At 39.2% G+C, this 15,409-nt stretch overlaps 1 protein-coding gene across 7 annotated transcripts; it reads left to right on the top strand.

The window, feature by feature from the left end:
• The first annotated feature begins 3,111 nt into the window (after positions 1 to 3,111).
• ptbp2a (polypyrimidine tract binding protein 2a) lies at positions 3,112 to 14,936 on the top strand. 7 transcript variants are annotated; one of them, XM_079447239.1, is made up of 15 exons: positions 3,255 to 3,353; positions 5,354 to 5,381; positions 8,274 to 8,343; positions 8,910 to 9,094; positions 9,200 to 9,340; positions 9,426 to 9,542; positions 9,697 to 9,807; positions 10,077 to 10,275; positions 11,291 to 11,406; positions 12,405 to 12,438; positions 13,314 to 13,406; positions 13,819 to 14,035; positions 14,117 to 14,194; positions 14,325 to 14,467; positions 14,568 to 14,936. In XM_079447239.1, the coding sequence occupies exons 1-14, from the start codon at positions 3,346 to 3,348 to the stop codon at positions 14,452 to 14,454; spliced, it is 1,527 nt and encodes a 508-aa protein (XP_079303365.1). In that variant the 5' UTR covers positions 3,255 to 3,345; the 3' UTR covers positions 14,455 to 14,467; positions 14,568 to 14,936. The 7 variants fall into 7 exon arrangements, with proteins under 7 accessions (XP_079303362.1, XP_079303365.1, XP_079303363.1 ...); XM_079447237.1 differs by having other exon boundaries at positions 10,077 to 10,287; XM_079447241.1 differs by having other exon boundaries at positions 3,275 to 3,399; positions 10,077 to 10,287.
• Positions 14,937 to 15,409: the final 473 nt, after the last annotated feature.

Genomic DNA, 15,409 nt, shown 5'->3' with positions numbered 1-15,409 from the left:
ACAAATGCATTTTCAAAACAAATGCTTCTTTTATTGGTCCTGAAATGCATTTGTTCTTAAAATGTTAATGAAATTTCAGTTTACGCTCAAAATGGCATAATAGTAGTATTTGTTTTATTAAATCACTTTAAATGGATTTGTATGACATAAAGGCAAAACGTCAGCCATGATCCATCGATTCTACGTGCAAAAGTGTTCAAAAACATCATTTCCCTGTCATCTATAGAGGGTATGGACGTTTACCAAGTGAAAGAAAAACGTAGCTTCATACGTGGTAGGCTAACTGAGACCAGCTTTACTGCACCTATGCATTGTTGTTCTTTTGTTGCACACATTGCTTATTGTTTTCCTCTACTTTGTAAGTCGCTTTGGATAAAAGCGTTTGCTAAATGACTAAATGTAAAATGTAAATGAATTGCCATTGCAACCAACAGCTCACTCCATCGCTTGCCCCTTCCCTTTGGAAGCAGTTCTGACACAGAACTAAGATGTCGTCACATTTTTGCTTGGAGGAGACAATGTATAAAAGAAATGCGCTCTTGACAGCAGTTTGTCCTTTAGGGGTAGGCTACAGTAGAAACAACATGGCGAATTCCATAGAACCAGCGGCGTATGTAGATAGACATCATTCTAAGGTAATAAAAACAACGCTTCATTATGTCTTTATACACACCTGAAGACATAGTTATGTATATTATATTGCTTTTCTGTCTACAGATCCTCCAAAAAATTACACACTGGACCCTTAAGTAGGCCCACAACACACACAAGGCATTTATAAGAGTGAAGGAGACTGCAAACTTCTCTTTCAAATAAACACAATAGTTACATTTGCAACACCGGCACATGAACATATGTTCATAAGTGACCTTGTGATCAATCGAAACACTTTAAAATTCTTCTAAATATATTAAATTCCCTCTAATAAGCTTGTGTTACTACCAACACTAACTAAAATAATAATTCAGTGCAGTGAGTGCAGCCCATAATCCTGTTTCTGCAATTAATTTGCAAACATGCAGTTTCTTTTATTACTTTATAAAGCAACGTCTTGACTCGAATTGAATGGCTGGAAGATATTTATGTGAGGTAATTTTAACAATATCACACAACCACATTACGGCGAAAGCAGACATAGGCCTACTTTGTGATTTTGTCGGTGCTGGTAATGTTTTGGACCTTCCGCGGAATGTGTGAATATTCAGTTTATCATAAACCTTGAAAATCGATCAACATGTATGTTGACTATTAGCAGCACTAATAGTCAGTTTGTAGGCAATACAGCCGTCAGTTTTTATTTTTCACTGGATTGCCTAAACAGTCAATAATTAGAAATATTGTGAAATTCCGTTATAAAAATGATGTCGATGTTTGTAAGACACATTTGTTATGACTATCATACCTTTTTGCAAACATTGCACGTACAACATGACCAAAGCTAGTGGTCACCTGCATGGTGTTCAATTCTACCAGTTTCTACCTGTTAGTAGTATACTCAACATAATTTTTCTTTATTGGTGTGCTCTATAAGAAACAAAATATTATCGAACTTACTGTATGTACAGAGCTGTGGTGACGTGTTTGAGCCTGGCAAGATTTTCAATAAAGTGCTAAATTGGACCACTAGCGTGTTTTTCCACCATTGGGCCATTGATTCTGCGCAGCTGGACTGAGGTGGCAGGCCTGTGTTCAGCAAACAGGTTAGACCCAATGACACGTACGTAGATAAATGGAAATCAATGCGGGGTGTTAATATTGCAGGAGCAGTGGTGCTTTGGTAATTAAAGAAAATGGCAGGCATCATGCTGTCATTAATACAGAATGGCCCGAGAATGTTGAAACTGGTTAAAAAGGTCTATTAAATCTATGAATCTATAAACCTGTCATTTATTATTTACTAGATTTGAAGTTTTATAGATCATGCCTCTAGTTTCAAAAATGATTTTACACTTGGTCAGTTGATCTGAGTGCTATAGATTGCATTTATACGTGGCAACATCCCAGATAGCACACTCCATCTGGCTTACGTCTATTTGACGTCTGCATTTTCATCTGCGATACATAGTTTGCTCATCTGCAATACGTCTCGGAGACGCAATACGTATTCTAGAGGTCTATATGACGCCTGACAGCAGACATCTCTGAGACGTTTTGCAGATGAGCAAACTACGTATTGCAGAGGTAGATGCAAACGTCAAATAGACGTAAGCCAGATGTATGTGCTATCAGGGATGCCTATAAATTGATGTAAATCTGATTTACAGTTCCTGAGCTACAGGAAATAAACGTCTGGAACGGCATTTGGACATGCGACTTCTAAACTCGATCAACCTCGACGTCAGAGATATACGCGTCATTACAAACCCCCAAAAATCTACTTGCACTGCACGAAAATGAATGTAATGAAACAAAATACGTATTATTAATAAATACTAAATATAGTTTGTGCCATGACTACATACATTTACCGATTGATGTGACTGGAACAGGAACAAGCAGATGCTTTCAAAATGGCGTCCAGTCCACTTGACATTTCGACATGAAACTTACTTTTAAGTGATATACGGAAATAACTGGGCATAGTTTAACATTTCACACAACAAAGATAAAAACGTGTCTAGCAACGTGTCAATTGGCCACGAAATAATTACCGGTGTCATTTATTCTCGCTAAAAGGAATGTTACCTGCTTTATATCAGCTAAGACTTGTGTCAAGGATATCTGCTGTCGTGCACCAAATGGCACGATAACCAGTTGAGATTTGGCGATCAGCTGACAGTTTTCTTATTTCCCCTTTGCTCAGAGGACTCCTCGAATCTAATTCCAACATGGCAGCCTCAGAAGCAATACTAGACCCAAGTGTTTGGGGAAATGTCATTTTTAATTAAACCCCAGGTTCTTTAAGATAAGCTGTTAGACTTTAATTTCACCTGGGGCATCAAGCATGGAGCCAAAATACCATTATGTAAATCTGCCACAGTCAATGATATCTAAGCGTCTGCTACAGCAGGTTTGACTGACTTGGTGAATGTTAATAGCATTACGCATGCTAATTTTAAGTAAGCAAGGTAATTCCATTTACATTTATTTTTAAACGGACCTAACACGTGTGCACCACGTTTGTCTTATCACTTGAGTATCTGGTCTCTAATGTGTATTTTCATTAAGTCTGTGTGCTTTATTATTACGCAGGCGTACAGTAGATAGTCACCGAGTTTACAGTAGCGTGTTTGTTCTCCCACACACACTTAGTCCCCGCCTCCATTTTGTCTCTGGTGCGTGTGTTTGAGCCAGAGAGAAGGAATAACGAGCTCGGGTTTATTTTTTTAACAGAAATCGTCAGCAATGGACGGGTGAGCATGAAAAAACGCTTCGTTGACTTCATTGACAAATATAACCGTTCGCACGTGACGTGTACGAGTTTATTCACGCTTGTTTGAATGCTACCGCTGCTAACACGCTAGCGCTTTGATGCTTAAACAAACATGCACGATTATAGTCATGTAGACGTCGCTTTAAGTTGGCTGTCTCGTGTACTTGTGGTGTAGAGAGGACACGAAACCCCCGATTGATCAAATATAATAAAATAACTTGACCTGTGACGTTCAGTGACAAGAAAGCGTGTTAGCAGAGGAGCTACGCTAGCGTTAGCTTTGTTTGTTTGCGCACGTTTCCAGCACAACGTAAACAATAGAGCCACAGGTTTTGCACAATGTTCTTAATATTATTTTATTTTATTATGTGCACTGTTGGTGTATTGATTATGTTGCTTTATTTTGTCACCAGCATGTTAGTTTTGGTGTCTGCAAATAAATCGAGACATTCGTTTTAATTAACGTATCTTCTTTTGGACATATTTGACACACCTAGTCATTTTATCACTCTAAAATGTTGTTGATGGTGAGAAATATCATCTAATACTTAAATCTATTCTAACTTGCTTTAGACTCATGGGCTCTGGCTCAAACCTTAGTGTGCTGCCTACATAGAGAGCATTCATTGACACCTACTTTTCTTTGAGGGCCAGAATTTCAAAGTATGAAATAGGATGCTGTCCACATTTTTCCTGTATCATAATTTCTTCTGTTATTCTGTATTTCTGTTAATCGTTGCATTTCGTTCCTTTTATACGGTTTTTGCTACTAGTTCATATATTAAAACATGCACACAGATATTGCATCTAGTATTTGTGCATTTTCCTTATATTTAATTGACCAGCAGGTTATGACTGAAGTGCCCTTGAGCAAGGCACCTTACCTTTGCTCTGCTGTAATGTGCCACTGTAAAATAAAAACTACTACGTGTAAGTCGCTTTGGATAAAAGCGTCTGCCAAATGAATAAATGTAAATTTAATTAAAAGGTATACTGCCTTTTAATTTAATTTGATGCTCCTTTATGCGTTGGTTTAACCCAAAAATGATTTTGCTGTAACTTCCGAGATGTGGGTGGCGTTATTTTTTCAAGAAGATATTTAAGAAGATATTTGGTTGAATTAAAATAAATCCAAAACGCTAAAACACTGAGCACAAACGTAATCCCTGCCCCTTGACGTTAAACTGGTGTCTTATGAAGCGAATCAATTGATCTGTGGAACAAACTGAACGCTATTATCATATGGCTATTATCATATGGCTATTATCATATGGCTATTATCGCATCTTCAGGTGTAAATCCAATTGCATTTACGTGCCCTGCTCACTTAGAATGGCAGATCCTATGAAATGCTAGTTCTGAAGGATGAACTGGTTTTTTTCATAAATATAGCCGTTTAAAAGAATCGTACATCATGAATGCAGTAATAAAAACAACATGTTTTTTCCCTTATCTGCGACAACGGTTCACGGCTGTTACTTTCAAGGGCACAAGACGCGTTTTGGAACGCGACCTATCGCATGTGCAAACGGACTCCCTGTGGCTGTCGATAGCCGATTATAACACTGTACGTTTCTTGGACAGACCGATCAGATCGCTTTATAAGACTTCAATCGTTATGAGCTGCGGGAATTACCTTTGTATTGTAATGAAGCAGCGTTTTGTACTTTTTAAGATGTTGCGTCTCAGGACGTGCAGTTCTTAAAGCACACCGTTCTTAGTCTCTCCACTTACTTGAATTGGAAAGACGGGCCAGGTAAAGGTGAATGGCGGGCCGCATCTGGACCGCAGACTGCCAGTTGACTAGCCCTGCACACTTTATATTATTTCAAAGCTTGCCAGTTGCCTAACTTGATGACTTCTATTTTTCAAGACATTTTATTGTTAATTTGTTTGCTCTCTGCCATTTTATTGATACTTGTATGTAAATTCTCACTGTTTACAATCTGTTTGACCAAATCTGTGTTTGTGTTTCCACAGCATTGGCGATGTCACAGTTGGCGTAAAGGTGAGCACTGCTTTGTTTTTGTTTAGATTATGTAGATGGATGATTCCATGGGTGGATAAATTGACGGTACCATAGTGTGATACCACATGAATGGTTTTTGCAAAAGCAGTTCGGTACAACAGACATTATAATAGGTTCAATCAAAGCAAACAAGTTTGTTTAGTGATATCTAATATGCTCTTCGTTATTCCTTTATATTAGAAATTTAATATTGATTAGCTCAGGGTTTGGCTGGTGAAGTGGTGTGGCCATGTGGAGAACAACAGAAATTTGACCCCATGGAAACCAGAACAATGCTAGCGTTCCCTTACCATCATTTCAGATGAGTAATGATGCTATTATTGACGTGTCTCACATTCCTGGTATTATGCAAAAACCTGCAATGTGTTCATTGTTGAGGTAGTCTGAAAGAGGAGCAATTTTGTGAAAGCATTCGTTCCAATGGGTTTAATTTTTTTAGCAAATTTGCAACAATATTAGCTTTTGATTGATCAAGTACTTCTCCAGAAGCTGTATGACAGACATGCAAAACAGCCAACCACAGCTCAGCTTTGTTTCCAGGTGGACTGTTAAAGAATGCAAAACGCCGTCTTCTGGAAATCCTGTAAAATTGATCCAGTCCTGAAGTGTTTCCAGTTTTATGTGTCTTATCCATCAGTCATTCAGCGAATGGTTTTTGGGTGCGAAGGCTGAGAGAAATAAATATACAGTGCAAAAGTAGTTTTTTCATTCTATGATTGAGCCAAACAACATGTTAACAGAGCAAGAAAAGTGTCAACTAAAAACTAGTCCTTATTAAATTTGAGCAATATGGCCGAAGGTATTTTGATTGTGATCCTGGCAGTGTTTCCCATACATTGATTTATTCGTTGCGGCCGTTCTTGGTATTGTGGTGGGCTGCCACGAATAAATAAATGTATGGGAAACACTGCCAGGATCACAATAAAAATACAAAGAGATTTTTCACGATTCCCCTTTACATTTTTATTTTACTATTGAAGACCGTTTAAACATGCTGCAGACGATGTTGGCGATTAGTGCCTCACGCTCTCGTTGCATCCAGCTCGGCTTCGACGCTAAGCGCCACTCTCTCACATGACAGTGAACGTATTAAAATGTGATGTTGAGCATGCGAAGATTGTTCGGACGATGGTACGAGAATGGGCGTGTTATTGGGTCGTGTTAAGTCACTATTTTAGTGTCTGACAACAGAACAGATCATATGTGAGAATAGCATTCGATTCAATTTAAAATACAGTATATGGTGTCAGAGCAAAGAGTAGAAGCGAAGCAGATTTCAAGCGCCAATGCTAGAACAAACGCAAACACTACATGATGACGTCACCGATATGCCAATGAGGGTCACAAGTCTCTCAGAATCCTGTGGGTAACACTGGCCGGCATCAAACATTATGTGCTTATTTGTTTATCTCTGCAAGTTTTCAGACCGTTGTTGTATTGTAGTAGTATTTTAGAGTGTTGGTTTATGGTTTAGGCACTTATTGTATTTAATAGTTTGTAGACTTGCTGATAGATACGTAATTTTTCATCATAGGGTTTAGCATTCATTGTCATTGTTTTTTAACTTATTTGCGAATTTTGTGGCGTCACAGTGACAAACGAAGCACATGGTAATTCGTTTCTGGATGGATGAAGAATTACAGAGCCATTTAAGTGTATTATCGGATATTATGTGGCTGTTATTTTGTCATTGAAAGCAAAGTGTGTGGGGAAATGTAGAATTGTCCCTTATATATTAGATACAGGCCTGTTATAGGTCTCTATCTCCGCCTTTCATAAAATTAGGCTGGTTGTAATTGAATGGGGGCAGTTTACGTCTAGGATAGTTAGAGAAGAATTTGTTCATTTTCAGAGATGCCTTCTGAACACAGGCTTTTTAACTCGGTTTGTTGGCCAACAACAGAATTTTCCTCCTCCGGAAACAACGTTAACCTGCCTTTCTGGGAATCCAGGTCAAAAAAAGAAGCATTTCATCTTATTGCCATGAATTTGAGGTTTTTGAGTTTTTCCTTTCTTTTTAAATGGGTTTTGATGCTGGGATAGTCTGTTACGGCTAGCTTTAAGATTTCTACATTCGTTGTCTGTTGTGATGTGGAAAAGGATGGCATTAAGGGCTGGGCAAAAAAAAATCGATCGATTCAATATAGATGCTCAAAAGCTGTGAATCTACTTTTTTCTTTCATATTTCCATGAAATTTAACGGGTTGATGTTACAACAGGGAGCGTATGGTTCATTCATCGCTTAATTAACATGGCGGATGCGGGTGGGTCGTTTAACATCACCTTCACATGAAAGGCAGCGGTTCATAATAACCTGTCATAAACATTTTTAATTCACCATTGTATTGTGATATTTTCATTTCATTTTTTAGAAATATCTTTTAGAAACAATACCCAGCCCTAATGGCATTCCCTTTTTTTAAGTGATGACCAGAAGGCCGGTTCAACTTTGAGTTTATTGCTGGCGTAAAAGCGCCAACCGTAAAGAACAATTCGGCAGAATTTTTGGCACAACCCTGAGACGGTCCTATTAAAAAGTTTGGTTCACCATTTGGCTGCCATGTCATTCATCACTTTTAGCTGCACTTGGAATGGCGGGCCGGTTGCCCCAACAGTCTGCCGGGGCCCTCCGGGGAATGTGGGCAGCTCAGAATGAGATGACAGCATCTGACATCTAAGACTCAACAAGATTACAGAAACAATTGAGAAAAATAAGGGGAAAGCGAGGGCTGCGTGGTCGTGCGTTTAGATTTTTTAAGCTGTCCGCGGAGAGCTGTATTTCATTGTTTGGTTGAGGGGATCGTGAAGGGGTGATGGCTTTATTGGAGGACAGGATCGTATCTTTCACGGTCTCTTTGTGTGTCTCCACAGAGAGGATCAGATGAACTGCTGTCCGGTGGCATGTATAACAGCACCAGTTCTGGGCTTAGCAGCATCAGCGGTAAGTCCAAATTCTCCATAACCCCCCACCTGACCACGTCTTACACACAGCTGATCAAACATAGTTTCAAGACTTCATTTATTAAAGAGTCTCAATATCATTTCCCAAATAAACAAGAAATGAAAAGGATAACTTTGAGTACCATTTACAGACGTCTTCCCGGTCATCTGACTCATCATTAGACAAAAAAAATGTTGAGTCCTTCCCACAATATGGTGTTTATCTAAAATTCTCTTATTCTTCTTTAAATCACCATTACTCATCAAAATGTCATTCCAAACCTTATGACTTTTTTTCTTATGCATTACACAAAAATATTTTGAATAATGTTGGTAACCAAACAACACTGGCCCCCATTGACTTGCACTGTATGGACACAAAACCACTGAAACATTTCTCAAAATATCTTGTTTCATCGAAGAAAGAGTCATAAATAGATTTTGATCAACATGAGGCTGAATAGTTAATGGCAGAGTGTTTTATGTTGAGAGACGGTTACGCTAATGTTTGGGTGCACCTGTGTAATTCTTGTTTGTTTATCTCACAAATAAAAAAATCCTTTCCAGATGCAACATCCAATGGCAGCGATAGCAAAAAACTCAAAGTGGATGACAGAGTAGGTGATTCTTCGCCGTCTCGCGTTCTCCACATCCGAAAGCTGCCCAGTGACGTCTCGGAAGCGGAGATCATCTCCCTCGGACTTCCTTTCGGAAAGGTCACCAACATCCTCACACTAAAAGGCAAAAACCAGGTGCGTGATCCAGCATCCGACTGCTTTCACCCCAAACTTTATAATGTATGTCATTTGGTGTGTCGTGAGAGATTATTTAACTCTTGTCTCGCACATATTTTTCAGGCATTTCTGGAGCTGAGCACAGAGGAAGCTGCCATGACAATGGTCAATTATTACTCCGCTGTCACGCCTCACGTCCGCAACATGCCTGTTTACATTCAGTACTCCAATCACAAGGAACTAAAGACCGACAATTCAAATCAGGTAATGACTGACATCTGATTAAATGAAGATAATAGATTTGATTTCTTGGCTGGTATGTTTAACCATGCGTCTGCCTGATTTCTAGTCAGGCGGGACACCCACGTCCAACTCGGGTGATGGTGGAGGTTCCCCATCCAGTCCGGTGCTGAGGATAATCATTGATAACATGTTTTATCCCGTCACCCTGGATGTGCTTCAACAGGTGGGGTACACCGCAGATCGGCTTTCGTTATAGATTTAGACCTAAATTGAACTTTCACTATTGGTTGACGTCTTGTTGATGCTGGGTGTTAATTCTTGAATGTTTTTTTCCTTCTGTTGATAGCTCCTCAATGCTCTGCTTTCTCTGTCAATAGATCTTTTCAAAGTTCGGCACCGTCATGAAAATCATCACGTTCACCAAGAACAATCAGTTTCAGGCCCTCTTGCAGTTCAACGATCCAGCCAGTGCGCAGCAAGCTAAAGTGGTGGGTTCACAGCGGCATTAAGCTTGTTTTTAAGTCCAAAGCATACTTCGGTTCTACGGGTACGCTAGCGCATACCTTTAGCCACGTTCTGCGATAGTTTGGGCCTGCAATCGCAAAAGGTTCCGGCCATGTCCGGAGGGGGCGGTGCGTTGCTGACGGCAATCGTGCACAAACGCTAGTGCACGCTAAGACCGAAGTATACTTAGGGCGGAGGAGCCACGTTTTCTCTACCTCTCTATCTCGCTGTCTTTCCGTCTTTATTTTTCTAGGCTCTAGATGGTCAGAACATATACAACGCCTGCTGTACCCTGCGCATAGACTACTCAAAACTCGTCAACTTGAATGTGAAGTATAACAACGATAAGAGCAGAGACTACACCAGACCGGAGCTTCCTGCTGGAGACGGGCAGCCCCCTTTGGATCCGTCTGTGTCCGTTGCTCTGGGTAAAGACTCCAACTCCCTGCTCGGTAAGATCCCAGGTATCTCACTTTTTTTTCTATCTATTTTGTGTCTTATTTTTGTTTTCAACATGCATTTAAACTAGTTCACTGAACAAAATAAGAGTCATTTATTTACAACTTGGCTTATAATTCTTGTATTGTGTGTTTTCAAATCTTGAAGGGTTGTTTCTGACGCACTAGAATTTAAAGACAAAATGCAAACGGTGGTGAATAAGAGCCAGTTTCCCCAATCCTGCTTGTTTTGTTCGTGTTCGTCATCTCTCGCCCGAAACTGTCATCCGTACGCAACGTGATTGTTTCGAGTGCTGCTGACTGAGGACAGTATTTAAATCAGCCTTACACAGACTCTCTGTATGGCATGAAAATGAAAATAGAAAGCCGTGTTTATGAAAGACAGAATATAATTGGAATGCGCTCTTAAGTACTGTAAAATGTCACATAGGCCCGCGTCTCTGAGTGCCTTCGCTGACCTTTTCTCAGAGATCTGCTCATAAGGCCTCTTAATTTAAAATGCAGTTTGACATTTCCCCTGCTACGAAATCAAGCAGGTATTTTATTGATATTAGGATTAAAATTATTAGGTTTTAAAATCCCACATCAGCTAACCTGCTCCCACTTGCATCAGGATAAAGAACTAATGTTTTACCTGCCTATTTTTGGCCGTCACATGCGCTGATGGGGGATGTCTACTAATTTTTTTATCACTCAGATTTAGCAATTATGTGCTCTGTTGTTCCAAGAAAATTGCTTAATGTTAACCACAACCCCTGGGATTCAACAAGTATAATCATTTTATAGAAACCCTTGAATGAACTCAACTTTTTCAGTCTAAGCAATCGAACCAGTGCCATAAGAAAACTGGCTTTAGTAATGCCAAGATGTAGGCAATGCATGAACTGACTAAGTGTATTCTTTAAATGCAATGTACGTGCCTTTTGATCGAAGCCAAATGCGTAGATGTAAATGTAAAAATTGAATTCCTCGTGCCCGCTGTCCGATCTCACTGTCTGCTATATTGCAGGTGCCCTCAATCCGCTAACCGCAGCTGCTGCAGCTGCAGCCGCAGCCGGTAGAGTCGCTCTGTCAGGTCATTCAGGGGCCAGCGGGGTTCTGCTTGTCAGTAATCTAAATGAAGAGGTCAGTTTTCTATACATTTCATCTCCTCACATTTACACCTTGTGTTCTGTTTATCATGCTCCATGTGTGAAATTAAGACAGAATGTCACTTTCTTTAGTTGTGCTTATTACTATTGTGTAGTTTAAGACACTCGTTGTGCCTGTAGACTCCCTCTTTAAATAGAAAAACACACGCATGAAGAAATGTATTTCACCCCAAAACAAAAGGAGTTAATTTTAACGCTTTCCTGTTGTGCAAAACATATTTTTTTGGGATGAAATATGACCCTGACATTTTATCAATCCCTTTTCAGAAACCCGTCGTGTAGCTCTCTCTGTTTTACAATATCTCTCTTCTCTCACTGAACGCTAATGAATGGTGGATGTCTGCCGATGTGTTCTTCAAATATCACCTCAATTGTTAATGTGATTTCATGTGTTTACACCGTAACTTTGAAAGGTGGTTGTCATGTCCAGTGTTGAACCAGAAACCCTTGGAACTCTGTTATGTTGTCTGCATGCTTCTTTAAAACTCATAACTCTGCTGTTGTTCATTGGTCATTATCAGATGCTCCTCTTTATTTTGGTTATGAACGTATCCTTACCCTGATACTGGGTATCTACATTTGGCACATTTCTTTGCTTATATAATGTAGAAATACCTAAAGCAGCCATTCTTGACCAAACTCCTGCATTACCTGTGTACTGACCTGTATTATATTTTTTGTCCCTCCCTTATTTATATTCTGCATTCGCTTTCTCTTCCCCCATTTTGTTTACACTGTCTCTCCCCACCTTTTTTGTTTGTTTGTTTTTATACCTCACACCTTTATATTCATGGTTTTTTATTTGCTCGGTTTTATTTGTTCCTCGGACCCCTTCACTTAACTGCCCCGATCCATGAATCCATGACCGCTTCACCATTCTGCGGGAAACCACCCTACGTTATGGATGATCTGTTCATCTCCGCTCTTCCTCGACTCTTCTATCTGTCCGCTTGCTCCTCTCTCCTTCTAAAGATGGTTACGCCCCAAAGTCTGTTTACCCTCTTCGGTATGTTCTTGTTAGCTCTACCTTTCTGTTTGTTTTTTATTATTCTTATTTACTGGTATTCATGTGCTTATTTTTATTTAAAGTCAACCTGGAATCCGAATGACATCCCTGATATATATTACTGGTTCAGATATTTTGCTTACCGAATAATTACTATATCGCCATCTCTGTTCGAAACATAAAATTGCAGGTTACTTCATGTACATACCTTCACGTGTGTAAAAGTCAGATGACAGATATTCTCACGACATTAACAGCTCAAATTAGAAATCACTAGCATCATCTTACTGTTTTAAATAGGCTTAATACATAGTTTTTAAAGACATGTTTTGTTTTTAACCAGAACAAGTAACAGATTGCAGCTCCAAGTATAACTTCTTTTATATTAGAGATGATGTTAAACTTATTTTAGCGGTTATGCCAAAAATACGGATAGATTTGGAAAATAAATGTTACAATTAGGAGACACCAAGATGGGGATCAAAAAGCATAAAAATAGGTATCGCTTAACTTTGTAGAAAGCAAATAATAATTTAACTTCGTAAGTATTATAGCATTTCACGTTGACTTTAAATCATTTTCATTAACTTGCTTTTACAGTGCAAGTCTTGCTTTATTTTCTAGTTTCAGCATTTGATTTGATTTAATGCATGTGATCTGTTGGTTTAGTTTGCACATTTTTTGTTGCATATGTTCTTTGTAAGTTAAATGTGAGGGTATTTCCGAGTCTTCAGACCTGTTGTCAGGTTGTAATTAGTTATCTCTATTTTAATAAATGTTCTGTCACTCTGTCAGTCCATCTTTCGCTCTCAGTCTCACTCGACGCTCTGTACCTCTTCTGCTTTCTCTCTGTCTGCTGCCTGCTCTCTTCACAGGGGTTTATGGGGACGTGCAGCGTGTGAAGATTCTCTTTAATAAGAAGGATAGTGCGTTGATTCAGATGGCCGATATGAACCAGGCTCAGCTTGGTAAGACTTTGTGTTGCTGCTATAGTAGCTATCAATCTGTTTTTAGTTGCTTTTAATAGTTCACCTAAAATCATCATTTACCCTCTTCTCATTCCAACTTGTTGACTTTCTTCTGCAAAACACAAAAGAATATATTTTGAAGAAATAAAGCAACCGGACAACATTGACCCCCATTGACTTCCAATTGTAGGCATTTCTCAAAATATATTTTGTCTACCACAGAAGAATCAAGGTCATACTGGTTTTAAATGATGTGGAGGATAAATAAATGATGACTAGTTTTATTATTAGGTGAACTGTCACTTTAATATGATGAGTACATGTCCTTAAGTCAAGTAAAATGTGTCTTCATATTTATTTGTGGATCATGCTTGCTACACAAAAGTTATTTAAAATATTTTTTGTCTTCCAGCAATGAGCCATTTAAATGGTCAAAAGATGTTTTCGAAGATTATCCGCGTCGCAATGTCGAAGCACCAGACCGTTCAGTTACCCAGGGACGGTTTGGACGACCAAGGTCTCACCAAAGACTTCACGAACTCTCCCCTGCACCGTTTCAAAAAGCCCGGCTCCAAGAACTTCCAGAACATCTTTCCTCCTTCTGCCACGCTGCATCTGTCAAACGTCCCGTGAGTAAAGCTTTCTTTGCCTCTTGTCAATCTTCGTGTCAGTCGTCAGCAAGCCAAGTCATTTTTCTGTCATGTTTGAAGGCAAGACATAACGGAAGAAGACCTCAGAGTCCTGTTCTCCAACTCCAGTGGCACTGTGAAAGCTTTCAAGTTTTTCCTGTAAGTATGTGACCATTTAGCTCCTCAGATAATGAATACAGTTCTAGTTTTACTTCCTGAGGTTCGAAAACATTACATTTCTGTTCTTTTATGTGTGTAATCGTGTTTGCCTGGGCGTTTTTGTCTGCAGAGATCACAAAATGGCTCTTATTCAGATGACCACAATTGAAGAAGCAATTCAATGCCTAATTGACCTCCACAATTACAACATGGGTAATAACCATCACCTGAAGGTCTCCTTCTCAAAATCAACCATCTAAAGGGACATCCAAGGTCCATCTTCTAACTTTTTCCTTGCGTATGTTGACTGTTGAAGTACATCAGGGACCACAACTTGATTTTTTTTCCAATTTTCATCATTCCTCAAAAAAAGGTTTAAAGAGAAAACCGAAATATTGTGGACATTGTTGACCCTCATTTCCCTCGTTTCTTTGCCTTGGGTGAGACACATCTGCTATTCTCTTCAGTGGTGGACGGATCTTGTGGTCTGAATCTCTTACGACAAGCAGGAGAACGTGCCTTACAAAACCAACATACATCTTTTCATACCTAATTCTGCGAAGAAGAGAATCTAACACTGTAAAGTTTTGTTAAGACAAAAATTTGAATTATTTTTCCTTGTGTCTGATGTGTATAGTGTGTAATAGCCTTACGAACAGTTTCCTTTGTTTTTCGGTTTGATTTTTGCATTAGTTACATTCTTATTTGCTGTAAACTAATTGTAAATAAATCAGTGATTCTCTGCTGGTCGCCATTGAGAAGACCTGAGCTCTACCCAACAATCCAGTTGAACCTTGAATGGAATGAAGGGTGAATGAAACTCGTTCGGGCGTTTTATTCCCAGCTTTTGTCTAACACGGAGGTTTATGACAGATGCATAGACAACGCAGAGCGTCTTGTTGCATGGCTTAGCGAAGGCCTTTTATGTCATAGTGTGATTTGGGACCAACATCCGTGTGCCTAGAGTCTTAATTCAACCCAGGATAAAAGAGCATTTCCCTTCCAGATGAAACTTTGGCGATGTCAGCCCTAAACCAACCTCTATAATAAATTCAACGTAAGTGGAATGTGGATGATCCATACCTTTCTTTGTTCATATCTAGGAATGTATGATTCAGAATAGTTTTGATGAGGAACAATTAAAAGGATTTTTCTAACAAAAGCTGGAACGTCTGACTTTGTCTTTGCTTTTTATACCTGTAGCATGCTCAATAA

The sequence above is a fragment of the Barbatula barbatula genome (genome assembly GCF_947034865.1).
Source record: "Barbatula barbatula genome assembly, chromosome: 23".
Lineage (NCBI taxonomy): Eukaryota > Metazoa > Chordata > Actinopteri > Cypriniformes > Nemacheilidae > Barbatula > Barbatula barbatula.
Note: the sequence above shows the minus strand (reverse complement) of the source record. Positions and strands in the feature narration are given on the sequence as shown.

What these genes read in the sequence shown, in the direction of transcription:
- ptbp2a (XM_079447236.1), top strand. An exon ending in AAGTCTGTTTACCCTCTTCG is followed by an intron (nt 12,439 to 13,313) that starts GTATGTTCTTGT and finishes CTCTCTTCACAG; the next exon opens with GGGTTTATGGGGACGTGCAG. An exon ending in CTGCATCTGTCAAACGTCCC is followed by an intron (nt 14,036 to 14,116) that starts GTGAGTAAAGCT and finishes TCATGTTTGAAG; the next exon opens with GCAAGACATAACGGAAGAAG.